Below are 17319 nucleotides of genomic sequence, written 5' to 3' on the forward strand. Positions count from 1 at the left end.
CACAACAAGAGCTCGGGAGCTAAACAGATCCTATTTGAAACAAGACTTACCCAACACAAAATGAAGCAGAACCCATTAAGTTTGCACATTTGGTGATAGTTCATAGCACTGCAGGGCCCAGCTGATGTCAAATCCCACAAGCTGTTTATTGGGGTCTGGAGTGACTGGGTGTCAAAATATGCGAATAAAGCAATTAATAAATTATTAGTGCTCATTGGCAAGCTGGGGCTGTCAGAAATACCTGATGTTTCACATCACCTATTTATATGGAGGTTCAAATAATGTCAAACCCTGTTGCCTGCTTTATGGTTTTTTAGACACTGAAGAAAATCACTGTGACTTGTTGCTCATCAATACCCTGGTACTATATATAAACACACAAGTGCCATTTAAAGTAGTTGCTAAAATAAAATGGGGAGAAGCCCTAACTTCACTTGTTCTATTGACAACTGAAGCTTGTGTGTGCTTGTAGCAGGACACGTTTGCCCCATAAGAAGTGCCAACTTTCTTGCCTCCCTTCAAAAGGTGGACACACAGCAACTAATCAAAACACAGAGTGGCACAGGAGCTGGAATTGGGTTTAAACAAAGACCCAGAGCATCAAGTCCCTGCCTAGCCATGAAGGTCACAGAGTGGCCTTGGAAGAAACCACAGGTTGGCCCACATCTCCAGCTTTGTTGTGAGGATAACACTCTGTGCTCCTTGAAGGAAGGGCAAAATACAAACAGACGACATGCTGGGCTTGGCAGGTTTGGGGCTCTTTCTCCTGTTATTAGACTGTTAAATTTAAAATATAAGAAAACCAAGGTTAAAAATACCACGTACATTTATTTGTCTGTAACTGCACACAACACATCAGCCAGCTGGTAAGTGAGGGTAGTTTACTGCACTGGAAAGATATAAGTCAAAGTTTGACATCATCACCCTCAGGACCCACCAACAAGGAATTCAGATGCATTAGCAGCAAAGGTACGAATATTCTCTCATCGGTGGTCAGAGAGCTGGAAAATGACCTTCAGGCAGGATCAAGGGTTGCAAGAAATGTGCTTGCTGGGCCTCTGCACCAGGTTAACTCAATGCACAGTACAGAGTCTGCACTTTCAGAGCCCCAACAGACTATGTGACCTGATGTGATGCCTCTGCTGCAACCACCTCCCCTTCTTTGTCTGGGAGTGAGGCATCAGGTGCTCTTTGCATTGCTTTCTTGGCCAGAGCCTCCTCTCTCCGCTGCTTCTTCTGCAGCTTTGCTTCCTTCTTTCTAGCCTTCTCCATCTCTTGCATCATCTCTTGGAACTCAGCACTGCGGTGATCCAGGTTGTAACCAAAGCGCTCACGGGCTTCAGCCAGCAGCTTCTCCCGCCGCTCCTTCTCTTCACGCTCTTTGGCCTTGCGCTCCTCCTTTCCCCGCAACCAGTTTGCAATCATCTCTGGCATCTTGGCCATTTGGGCAGCAATGTGCTCCTCTCTGTGAAGAGAGCAAAAAAATGGGACATCAAACACCCGCAGACTCCCCAGCAAGCTGGAAAAAAGAGATACAGACTCCCTTTGAATACTTCAAGACATGCCACACTCTTTGATTTAAAATGACTTAAGCCTCACATTTCAATTGAAAAAACTCTGAAAGCAGTAAGTTTAAAAAATGAAAATACAAATAACTCAGTAATAAGGGCACAATAAAGCAGCAGAAGCAACAGCAAGAAGTATGTCAATGTGACCACACACCCACACCCACACCCTGACAACTAGAATAGTTTTAACCCAGACAAGGTAGGCACCAGGTGAGACATCCTGGGACAGCATTACAAGGTTGGAACACCTCAATAAATAAGGCTCTTTCCCAGTCACCATATGTGCAAAGGCAGAGGCAACTGGAGGAGAACCTCTTGAGGATGATCTTAATGTTTGGGCAATATTCGTACAGAGCAGGTTGTTGTTACTGCTGTTTCAATACCCAGGTCCCAAACCTAACAAGACTTTATAGGTTAAAATCAGCACTTTTGAGTTGACCCCAGAAATGGACCAGAATCCTGTTTGAAAATAATTGAGAGGGATTCTGACTGACTCTGCTTCCAGGGAGTCTAGCTGCCGTGTTCTTTGCACCAGCTGAAATTTTGGAGGAGTCTTAAAAGGCAACATAAATTGTTACTAGTGGCCAGCCTCTCTATCCGGAAGGGACTGCAGGTGGTGCCAGGCGAATGTGCATTACGTCGCATGTGCCACCTGTGCATTTAGTGTGAGCACCATATACAACAGCACTCCATGGGGCAAACTGGCCCTTAACCAAGAGTGCAACAGGTTGACTGTTACCTCCCTGTTCAGATAAGCCACCTACCAATGGGACTGTCAATTTACCTGGATTGTGAGTCAATTTTTAGCCCTTACCCGCTGACATTAGATCATTGTTCAGAACTTCCGCTATCCTACCTGAATTCAGTCAAAAGGATGACAGCCAGTCCTAAATCCTCACTCAGCAGCATAACATAAACGTTAAAGAGCATTTGGGAGAGGGTGAGATATAAACTCTGGCAGAACTTCATACTACCAGTGCCATGGCAGAGCAACAGTTCCCCAGCACCACTTTCTGGAACCAGTCCACCTGTTGGAACAGAACCACTGAAATACAGTCTCCAATTCCCATCTCAAATGGGTCCAAAGGTTTGCCTTTGGAGGGAGAGAATTACTCCAGCAGATGTCCTTAATTCTGACTGGCCCTGGTAATCACCAAGATGATGTTTCTTGGCCTCAGGCCTCCAATGGAAAGGAAGATAAGTTGTTCTCTGTTTCAACCTGCATTGCCCAGATGCCCCAAGTGGATTTGCAATTCAGCGCCCAAAGGACCTCAGCCTTGGAGTAGAGGGGATCATCTTGCGGCCACTGTGAGGACAATTCCCACCTCCTTCCCCAAGGTCAAGGTAGCAGCAGCTAAGACTCAAAATGCTCACCAGAGGGCAGCAGCATACTTATCACAGTGAGTGAGAATGTGGAACCAGCCTAAAAGCCAAGGATCTACAATTTTTGGCCAGCGTTGCAAGTGAAGACAAAATCTGTGGTCATCAGAGCCTTCCCCTCTGCTGGCTTGATGGAAAAAAGTGCCTCTACCCAACGGCAAATGAAGTTCCCTCTACCCTTCATGCAGACTGGCAGGGAGTATTTTGACTTGAGTAAGCTATGGGGTCAGAGCTGCTACCGGTATGCTAAGCTCAGAGTGCGGCCACAGAAGCTCTTCCCACCAAGCTGAAAAGGATGGGGGCTTGCTGGGTTAACCCTTGTAGGACTAAGATGCTGAAAGGGCTTAGCACAGGGGTCCCCAAACTTACCCGGCTTCGGGCCAGTTCCTTCAGCGCTGATCGCGCAGCGGGCCAAAGGGCAGGGGGACATGCTCCCATACACACGTGCACTCACTTTTTCTGGTGTGGCGCAGCACCGGAAATGGCTTCTGCGCATGCGCAGACGTCATTTCCAGTGCACTTCTGGGTCGGCGTGGCACCAGAAATAGCTTGTGTGCATGCATATGGGAGCGTGTTCCCCCATGCATGTGCACAAGCTATTTCTGGCGCTGCGCCAACCTGGAGATGGGCAACCGCACCATGCCGTGCCGATAAGAGCGGGGAGTGGCAGGGGCCGTCGGGGGGCCACACAATTGGCTCATGTGGGTCGCATCCGGCCCCTGGGCCTTAGTTTGGGGTCCCCTGGCTTAGCACCTCCAGCCTCCCTTTCAACGTTAGTAAGGGATAGGACTTGCCATGAAGTTGCCAGGATGATCCCTGCACACCAAAGTTGGGAGGAAGGCTTGTTGCTCAGTGCTCAAGAGGAGACAATGCCATATTTGCTAGGGCAAGTGCAATTGTTGAAGCCAGCCTACGGTACAAGTCACCTGCATAATTAGGAAACAACTGAGGGAGGTGGGCAAAATCAATCTTTTCCTTCTAAATGTCATCAGAATTGAATTCAGAAAGCAAAATTACCACCAGCTGAAGGCTACACCAACAATATATCTGGCCCAGCATACGGTACTTTGAGTGTCTTGTCTTTTGCAATGCCCTTTGTCTCCACTTTTGACACAGCCAAAAGGAGCAGGCAGGCAGAAGGCTGGTGTCACCTTGCAGTTAAAAGGTGGCCTGGGTGGTATCTTCCACATCAGATTTCCTGTTGGCTATCATTGTGAGAGCATCTTAAAAAGCAGAGACATCACCTTGCCTACAAAGGTCTGTATAGTTAAAGCTATGGTTTTCCCAGTAGTGATGTATGGAAGTGAGAGCTGGACCATAAAGAAGGCTGATCGCCGAAGAATTGATGCTTTTGAATTGTGGTGCTGGAGGAGACTCTTGAGAGTCCCATGGACTGCAAGAAGATCAAACCTATCCATTCTGAAGGAAATCAGCCCTGAGTGCTCACTGGAAGGACAGATCGTGAAGCTGAGGCTCCAATACTTTGGCCACATCATGAGAAGAGAAGACTCCCTGGAAAAGACCCTGATGTTGGGAAAGATTGAGGGCACAAGGAGAAGGGGACGACAGAGGACGAGCTGGTTGGACAGTGTTCTCGAAGCTACGAACATGAGTCTGACCAAACTGCGGGAGGCGGTGCAAGACAGGAGTGCCTGGCATGCTATGGTCCATGGGGTCACGAAGAGTCGGACACGACTAAACAACAAATCATTGTGAGAAACCAGAGACCCATATCCTCAGCATACAATTCATGTCTTTCCAAAAGGACATTTTTGTTTACTGACTGCCAAGACACCTTACAGAAAGGTAAGCAGCGGTGCCCTGTGTAAATAAGGATATACTGTTCCTCTTCTTACCTACAATAACCAGTTCTTAGAAGGCGCATTTCATATTATTCCCCGCCCATGTGCGTTACAATATCAAATCTTACCTATTGCTCTCTAGTCTAGCCACTTAAGTTTGAGACACCCTCCTGGGCTACTTCCATTTGTGTCAGCTTTAGTAACCTGGAGGATACTTTAGCAATAGCGCTAATATACCCAGCTTTCTGCAATCTTTTTGGAACAAGATAATGCATAACTGGGCTGCCATACATCCGGATTTTAGGTCGGCGAAATGGCACCCATCTTTGAAAACTTTGATGCCCCACACCCCAAAGCAAGCTCAACAATTTTGTCCTGATTTTCACTTTGGGGAAAATGGCAACCCTAAGTATGATAAAAAATTGTGACGCTCTCTCCCTCTCCTTTTCCTCTATTGTATATATACAATAGCTTTTGTAGCATGTGTGCAGTCACCTGTACTTTTGCATTTTTTTGCACTGGCCCTCTCTCATGCCTTCACCAATTCTGGTGACCGGATACAATACAAGCCATCCTATATGACCCATCTTCTCCCTCCTACTCTCTCATATGTGAAAATACAGACACCTCTACTTGTTCTACAGTGGTACCTCAGTTTGCAACCGCAATCCATTCCGCGGAGGCGGCCGCTCGCCGAAGGCACGCTTCTGTGCACGCACGTGCTGCGCAGATCATGTCTGCGCATTCAACGCCGCGGAACCCGGATGTAAACATTTCCGGGTCCGTGGCGGTCGCCTGCCGAAGCGGTCACTCACCGAGGTAGGCGTAAACCAAGGTTTGACTGTATTCCTATCCTGCCAAAGGTTCACAGAATCCTATAATTGCAGACTTGGGAAGGGACCCCCAAGGGTCATCTAGTCCAACCCTCGCAGGCAGCTCGCTGCTCTTGATTTATTGCATTTCTATGCTGCTTTTCACCCAAATGAATCCCAAAGCGGCATTTACAAAGCAACAAAGAGCAATAATGTAATAGGATATATGGAGGAAAGCCGTGTTTATTTGAAAACGTGGGCAGAATTAAGACAAATTCAGCAGCGTAAATAAGTTTTGATGGATGATTACCGTATATAAAATATGCAGGGATTTATGTTTTGTAAATGAACCATGGAAAGAGAGGAAGGGAAGTCATTGATATGTTAAGGTGGTTTAAATGAATATTCTAAAATGTAAAACAGAAAAGAAATTATAAAAAAAACATAATAAAAAAGAACAAACAAACAAAAACAGCCTGGCATAAGTCGCATGAATCATGTCTTTGCAGAAAGTTCTAGTTACAGGTAGGTAGCCGTGTTGGTCTGACGTAGTCGAAACAAAATAAAAAAATTCCTTCCAGCAGCACCTTAAAGACCAACTAAGTTTTCATAACTAAATAAAAACTTAGTTGGTCTTTAAGGTGCTGCTGGAAGGAATTTTTTTATTTTGTTTGCAGAAAGTGACTGCAAAGAAAGAAAAGATGGAGTATAAGTATAATTTCTTTCTGGGAGCTTGAGAGTATAGAATAAAAAGGTAAAGGTAAAGGGACCCCTGACCATTAGGTCCAGTCGTGACCGACTCTGGGGTTGGGCGCTCATCTCGCATTATTGGCTGAGGGAGCCGGCGTATAGCTTCCAGGTCATGTGGCCAGCATGACAAAGCCGCTTCTGGCAAACCAGAGCAGCACATGGAAACGCCGTTTACCTTCCCGCTGTAGCGGTTCCTATTTATCTACTTGCATTTTGACGTGCTTTCGAACTGCTAGGTTGGCAGGAGCTGGGACCAAGCAACGGGAGCTCACCCCGTCACAGGGATTCGAACCGCCGACCTTCTGATCAGCAAGCCCTAGGCTCAGTGGTTTAACCACAGCGCCACCTGGGTCCCTGAGAGTATAGAATACTATAATCAAATTTCCGTTTGTATCCTTTGAATAACTTTGGGTACTTGATCATTTTTTTTCTTTTTATTTTTTTTTACTCTTTTTGTATTTTTCCTTTTTAGTTTTGAGGATTGTAATGTTTAATATATGTTTTCTTTGTAAATTTTTAATATGCAATAAAGATTATTTTTTTTAAAAAAGTCGCATGAATCAATTAACTCAGTCGTCGATAGATCCATTTCCATCCCTAAGGCTTAAGCGATATTATCCATATTATCCCACCCCACCCGGGGGGGGGGAGGCCGCCCTGGGCCGCAGCCTCTCACCTCTGCCGCCGCTTGGCTTCGGCTCTCTGCTCCTTGGCGTCCAGCCGCTCCTGCATCTCCCTCAGAGGCCGGTACCAGGCCTTCTCCTCGGCCTCCATCTCCCGGAGCTTCTCCGGGCTGGGCCAGAGTCCGGCCGGGTCGACCCCGGAGGCTGATCCGTGGCGCCCGTACACCTTCGCTTCGTAGGCGGCCGTCAGCTGCCAGGCCGGCGTGCGAGGGTTCTGGGGGTCCGGCCGGTAAACCCCTCCGAGCCGCCGCTTCAGCGGCCGAGCGTTGTAAAGCCGGACGCCTCCGAGGGCCAACCGGACGCTTCCGAGGGCCGCCATCTTGCAGCCGGTTCGCCAGCAGCTAGGAGCTAGGAGGGCGGCCATCTTGGTAGCCGGGGTCCTCCTCCACCCGTGGGCGGCGCCATCTTGGATCTGAGTCGCGAGGGCGCCGCCATTTTGCACGCCGCCGCCGCGGCTCCCATTTTGGAACGTGACGTCATCGCGCGCTTGGTCCGCCTCGCGGAGAGTTGCTTTTGTTGATCGTTCTCGTCACAGAGATAGGAAAGGTTAAAGGGACGCGCCCTGCGGGGTAACATTGAGTCGCTTTGGGTCCGCGCTGAAGCGGGAAGGAGTCAGGGCGCAGCGGCAGAGTTAACCTGCGGAACTCCCTTCCACGGGAGGCAACGCTGGCCAACCAAATAAAAAGAGAATTGGACAAATTCATGGAGGAAAGGGCTATCGATAGCTATTATTTGATTGACATCCTATGCCCTTTAAAAATGTGTGTGTGTGGTGTGTGTTTGTTATTGGGTGGTAGTTTTTATATTGATTCTGTACTTTGTGGTTTTATATTCTGATTTTCTCCTGTGAACCTCCCTGAGACCCGCAGGTATAGGATAGTACATTAAATTAAATTAAATTAAATAAATTTAAATTTAATAAATTAGTCATGATGGCTATGCTCTGCCTCCGCAGTTGAAGCAGCAATGCTTCCGACTACCAGTTGCTGGAAACTCTGAGAGGGGCGAGTGTTGTTCTTGTGCTCATGTTCTGCTCCCTGGTTCCCCACAGACAACTTTTCAGCTGAGAACAAGATGGTGGAGTAATAATAATAACAATAATAACAATAATTTTATTATTTACACCCTGCCCATCTGGCTGCGTTTCCCCAGCCACTCTGGGCGGCTCCGGACAGAATATTAAAAACACATGAAACATTAAGAACTTTCCTAAACTAAATGGGCCACTGGCTTGATTCAGTAGTGATTCTCAGGTGTTGGGATAGCTCAGTTGGTAGAGCATGAGACTCTTAATCTCAGGCCCCACATCAGACTCTGGCAAAAGATTCCTGCATTGCAGGGAGTTGAGACTAGATTACGGTAACCCTTATGGTCCCTTCCAACTTTACAGTTCTATGATTCTATGGTCTTGTGTTCTTATGAGCGGGAAAGGGGGGGTTGAGGGGACAGTGGACATGACAATTTAACTAGATTTAGCTTTGCAGCAACCCAAAGTGTATTCCATTTGGCATCTTTATTTTTTATTTTTTGCTTTCAGAGTGACCGATAGTTTCTCTTGATCAATTACTAGAAGCTAACAATTGCAGGACGGTTGGTGAAGTTTTTTGAGTTGAATTACCGGTTTTGTATCTACTTTAATGCCTGACTGTATCTTGATGATAATGACACAGATGTGTTGTGTCCTGCAGTGCAGGCCTGGAACTGTGGCCTTCAGTTTCTCCAATAAAGGGTGAGAAGGCGACTGTAGCTCTTAAGATGGAGCGCACCATTTTGTACTAAAAATGGCTGCCAACAGTAGTTTCGCCTCTCAGCTTCTACTGCTACCTCCAATTTGCCATATTTTCCCAGTTCTGATATTTTCTCATGTCTGTGGTTGGTCCCCACCATAAAAGCGGATGCCTCCATTTTGAGATTATCATCATTATATATAACTAAAGGTAAAGGTAAAGGGGCCCCTGACCATCAGGTCCAGTCGTGTCCGACTCTGGGGTTGCACGCTCATCTCGCTCTATAGGCCGAGGGAGCCAGCGTTTGTCCGCAGACAGCTTCCAGGTCATGTGGCCAGCATGACAAAGCTGCTTCTGGCGAACCAGAGCAGCGCACGGAAATGCTGTTTACCTTCCCGCTGGAGCGGTCCCTATTTATCTACTTGCACTTTGATGTGCTTTCGAACTGTTAGGTGGGCAGGAGCTGGGACCGAGCAACGGGAGCTCACCCCGTTGCAGAGATTCGAACCGCCGACCTTCTGATCAGCAAGCCCTAGACTCTGTGGTTTAACCCACAGCGCCACCTGGGTCCACAACAAAACTGGGTGATTCACCATTAAACTCATTAAGCTGCTTTGGTCTTGCATCGTTCATAATACAGACACCCACCCACACCCATTTATGTGATGGTTCTGGGGCTCCTCATGCATAAGTGAAAATCGCCTAAGTGGGGGAGCAATCTGTAAAATAATAATAATTTATTATTTATACCCCGCCCATCTGGCTGGGTTTCCCCAACCACTCTGGGTGGCTTCCAACATAAAAATAAAATAAAATAATCCATTAAACATTAAAAAGCCTCCCTAAACAGGGCTGCCTTCAGATGTCTTCTAAAAATCTGGTAGCTGTTTTTCTCTTTGACATCTAATGGGAGGGCGTTCCACAGGGCGGGCGCCACTACCGAGAAGGCCCTCTGCCTGGTTCCCTGCAACTTGGCTTCTCGCAACGAGGGAACCGCCAGAAGGCCCTCGGTACTGGACCTCAGTGTCCGGGCAGAACAATGGGGGTAATATCAACCTCGTCGTGTGGGAATATCTTGCAGGCGGCTGCAGTGCCTGGAGACAATAAATCAGGCCGTGAATACAGTACACATGGGTCCAAGGCACACTGGTTCCCATTCTACAGTGCCTTAAAGAAAACCAAAAAACCTACTTGACTGTTGCTTACTCTTACAGGGGAGACCTTAACAGTTGGAGCTCATACAGTGGTACCTTGGTTCTCAAACTTAATCCGTTCTGGAAGTCCGTTCCAAAACCAAAGTGTTCCAAAACCAAGGCGCTCTTTCCCATAGAAAGCAATGCAAAATGGATTAATCTGTTCCAGACTTTTAAAAACAACCCCTAAAACAGCAATTTAACATGAATTTTACTATCTAACGGGACCATTGATCCATAAAATGAAAGCAATAAACAATGTACTGCAGTCACACAATCAATCAGTCAATCAATCAATCAGTAGCTGAACTGGGTTACACAGCCACAAAAATGCAAAATAAATCGCAAAAACAGACATCAGCGTAACACTCAAAACAGAGCACGTTTGCCTTCTGGAAAAAGTTCGCAAACCAGAACACTTCTGAGTTTGCAGTGTTTGGGTTCCAAGTTGTTTGAGAACTAAGGTGTTTGAGAACCAAGGTATCACTGTACAGACATAGCATGAGCACATCATAGTTGAAGGGAAGGAGGAGGCAGCTCTGGCTACTAAAACCTTGAACCCCCATCTCCCAGCCCACCAAATCCCCATTTCTAGAGATCCAGAATTAGTTTGTTGAAACAAGGACAGGGTCCAGAATAAGCTTTCCTCCAATCAAAACAGAGAGTGCTGATTTTATTCATGCATGGTGGAGGTGTGAGAAAGTTAAAGAATATTGGGAAAAAGTCTATAATGAGTTAAAAAAGATTCTGAAATATACATTTAAGAAAAGACCTGAAGCCTTTCTGATAGGACTGGTAAGAGAAGATATTAAAAAGGTGGATAAAAAATTCTTCTTATATGCCACGACGGGTGCCAGACTACTTTTGGCGCAGGTATGGAAACAGCAACAGGTCCCTTCAACAGAAGAGTGGAGGTGTAAAATAACAGAATATGTAGAAATCGCTAAGTTAACAGCGAGAATTAAAAACCAAGATGAGGAAATTTTCAACAAAGAATGGGGGAAATTTATGGAATATATGGAGAAACTGGTTTGAATAATTCAATACATGATCAGTAGGGAGGAAATAAAACACAAGTATACAAAAACTGGATAAATATAAACTTTATTAACTCAATATGTAAATACAAGGTGAAATTATGAAATTATGAACACCTAATAATGTAATGCTGTAATATAAGACTGGAACCAATGAGAAAAATGAAGGATGGGTAGAGAAAAGGCGAAAGTTAAAAAGAAGAAGAACAGTGATAGCAGTGGAATGCTTGAGGAGGTTTGGAGGTCAATTCAAAACTTTGAGAGATGCAGCGGGTGGACAAGCAGAATGTTTCAATTTCTGTGAAGAAAAGAACAGTAATTGTTAATGATATGAAGGATGTATTATGACTGGAAGATTCTGTTAATATTTATTAAGTCATTGATTTATTCGTCTATCTGTAATGGGTATGGGGGTAAAAGTGGAAATTAATAAAAATTATATATCAAAACAGAGAGTGCTATTGGTTGCCTTATTCCACAGAAGTCAGAGTCTGAGGTTTGAAGCCATCTCGGAGAGGGAATGATGGAGCAGAGTTGGAGTTGAAATGTATTTCAAAAGTAGATGAAGTAGATTGGGTTTCTGCAAATTGCTATTCTGATTCAGCAGCAAACTGTGGCTTTCCATGGGGAAAGTGGCAGGACAAAAAACTCAGCTTGGACATGGTCTTGGGACGAGCAGAGCTGTTCTTGAAAAACGCAGTGCAAAAGGGAGTCTGGATGAGCCCCAAGGAGGCATCAGTTGCCTTTCAGAAACATTCCTTTCACCTCTTACCTTGCTTCTCAATTTTAAATTTAGAGTATTCTGCTGCTTTCACATTCCTTCACACCGTAGGCAGCTAACAATCGAACAATTGATCAGCACCTCTCTCTCACACACACCTCATTTTGAACACTTGGTGGAAACCAGGCTCTTATTTTATGAGATACTTTTATGCACGTTTTGGGCTGTGAGAATAATTATTTCCCCCTATTAAAATGAAAATGACATGTGATGGTTTGTTTGCTTTGAGCCTGATGCTTTTTAATGAGATACCAGGATTGCTGTACTGGAAAAACGGCTCATTTCTACGGGAGGGTAATGATCCCTGTGCAAAGCTGATATAAAAAATAATAATAATTACCCCCAAAGGCCTGTAATGAGGGTGTGATTTCTACATAGCCCCCTCCAAGGCACTGTTACCTCAAGGTTCCGCTCTCTCTCTCATGCTTGTTCTCTGCTTGGACTAGTTTTAACCGGAGGAATGATTTGGGGGCACTTGTGGTCATTAAATATCCTTTCTTTAACTTTTCCCAAGAGTCAGGGTGTTAACCTGCTTCGTGGCTGGGCTCCAATTTCATTAATTCTGCATCCTTGAATTCCCACCACCACCTTTCAGTTCAAGTTGCTTATACAAAGCATTATTACTCTGTCTCTTCTCCCCATTTCCTCCAAACTTTCTACTCCTCAGAAACTTTCGGCCCCACTGCACTGTCTATGCGTAGCAAAGGCAATTGGATAAATGAAATCCCCTCCACTTCCCCACTAGCAAATATAAAACATGTAGTAGCTTTCTTTGACAAATGCGCTCAAACTGCCATTTGTCCAGTCTGAATTCTTCAAATATTGGCGCAAATACAGTCATACCTCGGTTTAAGTACGCTTCGGGTTGAGTACTTTCAGTTTAAGTACTCCGCGGAGCCATCTGGAACGGATTAATCCACTTTCCATTACTTTCAATGGGAAAGTTCGCTTCAGGTTAAGTACGCTTCAGGTTAAGTACAGATTTCCGGAACCAATTGTGTACTTAAACTGAGGTACCACTGTACTATGGAAGCCAATGGCCCCCTCTAGTTATTCCCTGAATTATAAACCCTAGTTTAGTGGCATCCCCCAAGTTTGCAGAGATCATTGTGGCAGTAGGTGAAGTCTCTCTTTGCCCATTACAAGCACTGGGCAACTACTGGAATTTATATTGGATTGGCTTTACAGAGCTCTCATTGGACATTTGAATTTGGACTTGTTTATCCTGTGGTAGCAATCTCTTAAAGTGTTTTTATCTAGCCTCCCCCCCACTCCCAATGTAATAAATTTGTGGAGAAAGCGGGGAGGAGAGAGGGCTAATTTAACAGACTAATAACAGGAGAGAGGGCTGCTTCTACACTAGCAGTTTTCTTTGAAATTAATATTGTGTATCACTTCATTACTAAGAAAAACCAGACATTGCAGACTGTTGCATTGCAATGTTTCTTTTGTTGCCCTCCCATCTTTTTAAATGGCCCCCTTTTAGGGCTGCTAAATTGTTGTTCTTCCTCAGTCAGCTGAAAGCAGAATTAAAACTGTACATTCCTGTACGTATTCTCCATTGCCCTACAACATGGGCAAGATCCTAAGCATGTTCACTCAGAAGAAGCAAGCCCCACTAAGGAATCTAGACACATATAAAAAATGTTGTGAAAATGCTTTAAAAATAAATAAATAAATAAATATTGAAAAATATATTGGATTTGCCATAGCTCACCATCGCCATCACATTTGTATAATGCACTTGACAACACACTTAAAACGTTTTTTGGTTGTTGTTTTTTTTGCAGCTGTATAGCGGAGTCCTAAGTGTGCTTAAGATGGCAACATCACTCAGCAAATGTCTCTGTATTCTTCACGAGCGGTTTCTGCTACTACCATTTTAATTGGTTGCTTCCTCATCACCTGGGCCGGCCCACCCATGAGGCAAGGTGAGGTGACTGCCTCAGGTGGCAGGATTTCCAAGGAATGCATTGCCTGTTGTTGCTATTGCAGCGGCAGCAACAGTTGTGGCAGGTTCCTTGGAGGCTGGATTTGCCCCCTCCCAATGCCGCCTCTACAGCAACCTCTTGGCAAATAGGAGGTGCTAGGGTCTCCTCCCACCCTTGATCCTGATGTAGATCTTCACTCACCCCTTCTTCCCTGGCAGGGGGTGTGGTGGGCACCATTGTGTGGTTTGCCTCAGGTGACAAAATGTCTTGGGCCAGCCCTACTCAGTAACGCTGTATGAGTCCTACCTGTTCATTGGAAGGGGGCATTAATGACCCACTTCCCTTTTGCAGCCAGAGCTAATACTTGTTTCACACACACACACACACACACACACACACACACAAGATCAATAATCTGAATGGAAAGAGAAAATGAGTCATTAGAGCCCCTCTTCATGGGAACAGGAACTGCCTAATGTTAAATGGACATAAATCTGACATCAGGAACCACAAGACAGAGAAACCAGTAGGAGAACACTTCAATCTCCCAGGACATTCTATACAAGATCTCAAAGCAGCTGTTTTATTACAGAAAAAATTCAGAAACAGACTGGAAAGAGAAGTTGCTGAATTGGAACTCATTACCAAGCTTAAAAACATGGAGCCACCTGGGATGAACAAAGACATAGGATTCTTATCTCATTATGCATGATCAAGCTTTCTTTAGCGCCTCAGCCCTTGCTTTCCCCCCGCAGGACCAATTGCAGTCATCAGCAGTCGTTAACAGCCATCAAAAGGTTTACCACTCCTATCAGCCCATCACCCATTCCCCCCCACCCCCCCACCCTCTGTATATATATATATAGGGTCTGACGCTTCTGTTTCAAGTGTATCTGAAGAAGTTTGCATGCACACGAAAGCTCATACCAAAAGAAAAACTTAGTTGGTCTTTAAGGTGCTACTGAAGGAATTTTTTTATTTTGCTTCGACTCAGACCAACATGGCTACCTACCTGTAACTGCCTAATGTTGGTTTGGTATTATGAAAGCTGGGAGTGAATAGGAAACAACCAATTAAAGTGCTGATAGCTTGGAGAACGCAGGTGCTACCACAGAGCCTAGGGCTTGCCAATCAGAAGATCCAGAAGGTTGGTGGTTCGAACCTAGCAGTTTGAAAGCACGTCAAAATGCAAGTAGATAAATAGGTACCGCTCCCGCGGGAAGGTAAACAGTGTTTCCGTGCGCTGCTCTGGTTCGCCAGAAGCGGCTTTGTCATGCTGGCCACATGACCCCGAAGCTGTACGCCGGCTCCCTCAGCCAATAACGCGAGATGAGCGCCGCAACCCCAGAGTCGTCCGTGACTGAACCTAATGGTCAATGGTACCTTTACCTTTACTGGTAATCAATAAAGGGCATATTTCAGTCATGGTTGTGATTGAGAGAAGGAGCTACGTTAAACTATACTGTACTTATTGAAGGCTACAGACCTAACTACACCGTCTAAACCAGGCACCCCCAAACTTCGGTCCTCCAGATGTTTTGGACTACAATTCCCATCATCCCTGACCACTGGTCCTCTTAGCTAGGGATCATGGGAGTTGTAGGCCAAAACATCTGGAGGGCCGCAGTTTGGGGATGCCTGGTCTAAACTATATGCGGCTTCAGAGGAAATTGTAGAAGGATATTGACCATGGGAAAAGACATGTTAACTGTCTTGTGGAACTAGTTTAAATTTTGATTTATTGTAGAAGAGCAAGGCCTCAGCAGAACTAAAGGGCTCTAGTGCAGGAGGTGACGTTTGCTTCAAGAAGGTTATTATTCTCTGGTTAATTCCACTAGCTAATTTATCTGGTGAAATTCATTAACTCACTCAGTTTTTATGGAGATTGAGATGACATTAGTTGCATTCTGGTGATTTCTATTTACTCTACCTGTTTTCCTCCACCCTCGATTTGTGGTGATTTTAAAACCTGAAATTCCAGTTGAAGTGCCACCTGTCTGCCGTCTAGGCCAGTGGTTCCCAACAGGTGGTCCGGGGACCCCCAGGGGTCCGCGAGCTATGCCAGAGGGGTCCGCAAGATGCTATTAGAATAAAAAATATATTAAATATATTTTGTATGATAACAGATTTTTTGTTTTGGCCGCTTCCTGCATGAGCAGAGTCTAGTGCAAAACTAGAATTAGATAGAGGCAGTAGTTCTGCTGTATGCCGTTAGGTGGCGCCTTACAGACACTACTGTTTTGCAAAGAGGCAGCGCGCGCATTCTAAACGCTCACCTCCCCAAGATGCTTTGCGCGCGTCGGCTTCATTTGTGCGCTACTGCGCAGGTACCCTGTCTTCTCCATTCCCCTCCCTCCTCCCTGGCGTGCGCTGCCTCTTTGCAAAACAGTAGTGTTTGTAAACAAAGCGTTGTTTTTCGCGGAAGCTACAGTTCGCGTAGTTAAAAATGGACCGTTGGTTAAAAAGTGGTTCGTTAAAACGGCAAAGGCCTACAGATGAAGAGGAAGATAATGTATTTGATGTTCAAGCAAGTAAGTCAGTGACTCTCGAACCGATCTTGTCAGTGTCCATTGAACCTAAATCGTAACTGTAAAAAACGTATAAATATAAAATATAAAAAGACTCTTAATTTGGCTCTCACTTTTTAATTTTAGGATTTGGAATTAATGGGAGTCCTTGTCACAATAGCGGCTCGATGAGGGGTCCTCGAGAAAATTTCGTTGGGAACCCCTGGTCTAGGCTTCTCCTGACTAACTTGCCTTTCCTTTATCATTTCCTCTTTTGACCCCTCCTTTAAAAAATAAAATAAAAGTAGCTTCTGCTTCTCCCCTACTGGCCCTTTGATTAGTTATTTCCTTTCAGCGGAGACCACAACAGTCCTGAATTGGCACTTTAATTATTCGGTTTTTGTTTCCTGCCGGCAGAACCTTTGATTCCTTATTTCATTTTTGAAGTGAGCTCAATTGCTCATTCATTTATTTTAGCTTAATTTCAGTTGCACAAGGAGAGGAATGTAATTCCCGTTTCCACAATCAATTGAGAATACTTACGTGTCAATATCCAAGGGACCTCTAGAGAGACACCCCAGGGCTGCTCCCCAACTGCGGGATCCTAGCAGTTTCATTACTTGACAACAAAAGAGTCCAGTAATGATTACCAGATGGAAGAAACAAGTGTTTACATAATCAAAGGTACAAGTATACACTACCAGTATTGTTTAAGTGCCATTGGTGTTGTGTCACTGGAAGTATTAAGCGGTTCCAGATTTATAGCAGGCAGTAAAATAAAGAGAACCGTCAGGGTCAGACAAGATTTAACTTGGGAGTTTCCTGGTGCCCCTTATGGTGAACCACTCAAGCATGCAATGTAGAAAAAGAAAGTGCAATATTGTTCTCGCAAGGCTTAGGATATCGCTACCTCCCCCTGCTCCTCCCTAGGCAGCCCATTGATTTCTCCCTATTGTGCCTTTAAAAGCAACCTGATTGGTAGAAACCAACAGGTGAAGCTTTTCACGGCTTGGGGATGTGCATGATCATCCGCTAATGAATTTGCAGTGCAAAGCACAGCTACAGGAGCTGTTTACAGAGATGGCAACCCTGCCACCTATAAATGCAGACCCTCCAAGTGTCCCTATTTTTCAGAGAAGCCCTCCTGG

The 17319-nt window shown here is 45.2% G+C and overlaps 1 protein-coding gene and 1 long non-coding RNA gene across 2 annotated transcripts; both read right to left on the reverse strand.

Annotated features, from left to right (window-relative positions):
• Window positions 1-808: 808 nt before the first annotated feature.
• GADD45GIP1 (GADD45G interacting protein 1) lies at window positions 809-7364 on the reverse strand. Its single transcript, XM_035097030.3, has 2 exons — window positions 6989-7364; window positions 809-1465 (listed from the first exon to the last, which is right to left on the reverse strand). The coding sequence occupies exons 1-2, from the start codon at window positions 7357-7359 to the stop codon at window positions 1117-1119; spliced, it is 720 nt and encodes a 239-aa protein (XP_034952921.1). The 5' UTR covers window positions 7360-7364; the 3' UTR covers window positions 809-1116.
• Window positions 7365-11003: 3639 nt separating this feature from the next.
• Window positions 11004-16889, reverse strand: LOC148683366 (uncharacterized). The gene is made up of 2 exons (XR_015947240.1): window positions 16715-16889; window positions 11004-11250 (listed from the first exon to the last, which is right to left on the reverse strand). It is a non-coding gene; the product is annotated as an uncharacterized LOC148683366 (long non-coding RNA).
• Window positions 16890-17319: the final 430 nt, after the last annotated feature.

The sequence above is a fragment of the Zootoca vivipara genome, chromosome 15 (assembly GCF_965207765.1).
Source record: "Zootoca vivipara chromosome 15, rZooViv2.hap1.1, whole genome shotgun sequence".
Classification (NCBI taxonomy): domain Eukaryota; kingdom Metazoa; phylum Chordata; class Lepidosauria; order Squamata; family Lacertidae; genus Zootoca; species Zootoca vivipara.

Bases quoted from the DNA above. Each gene is read 5' to 3' on its own strand.
- GADD45GIP1 (XM_035097030.3), bottom strand. From the start codon at position 7,359: ATGGCCGCCCTCCTAGCTCCTAGCTGCTGGCGAACCGGCTGCAAGATG. The intron at 1,466-6,988 runs GTGAGAGGCTGC...CTCTCTTCACAG, and splicing joins GAAGCCAAGCGGCGGCAGAG to AGAGGAGCACATTGCTGCCC.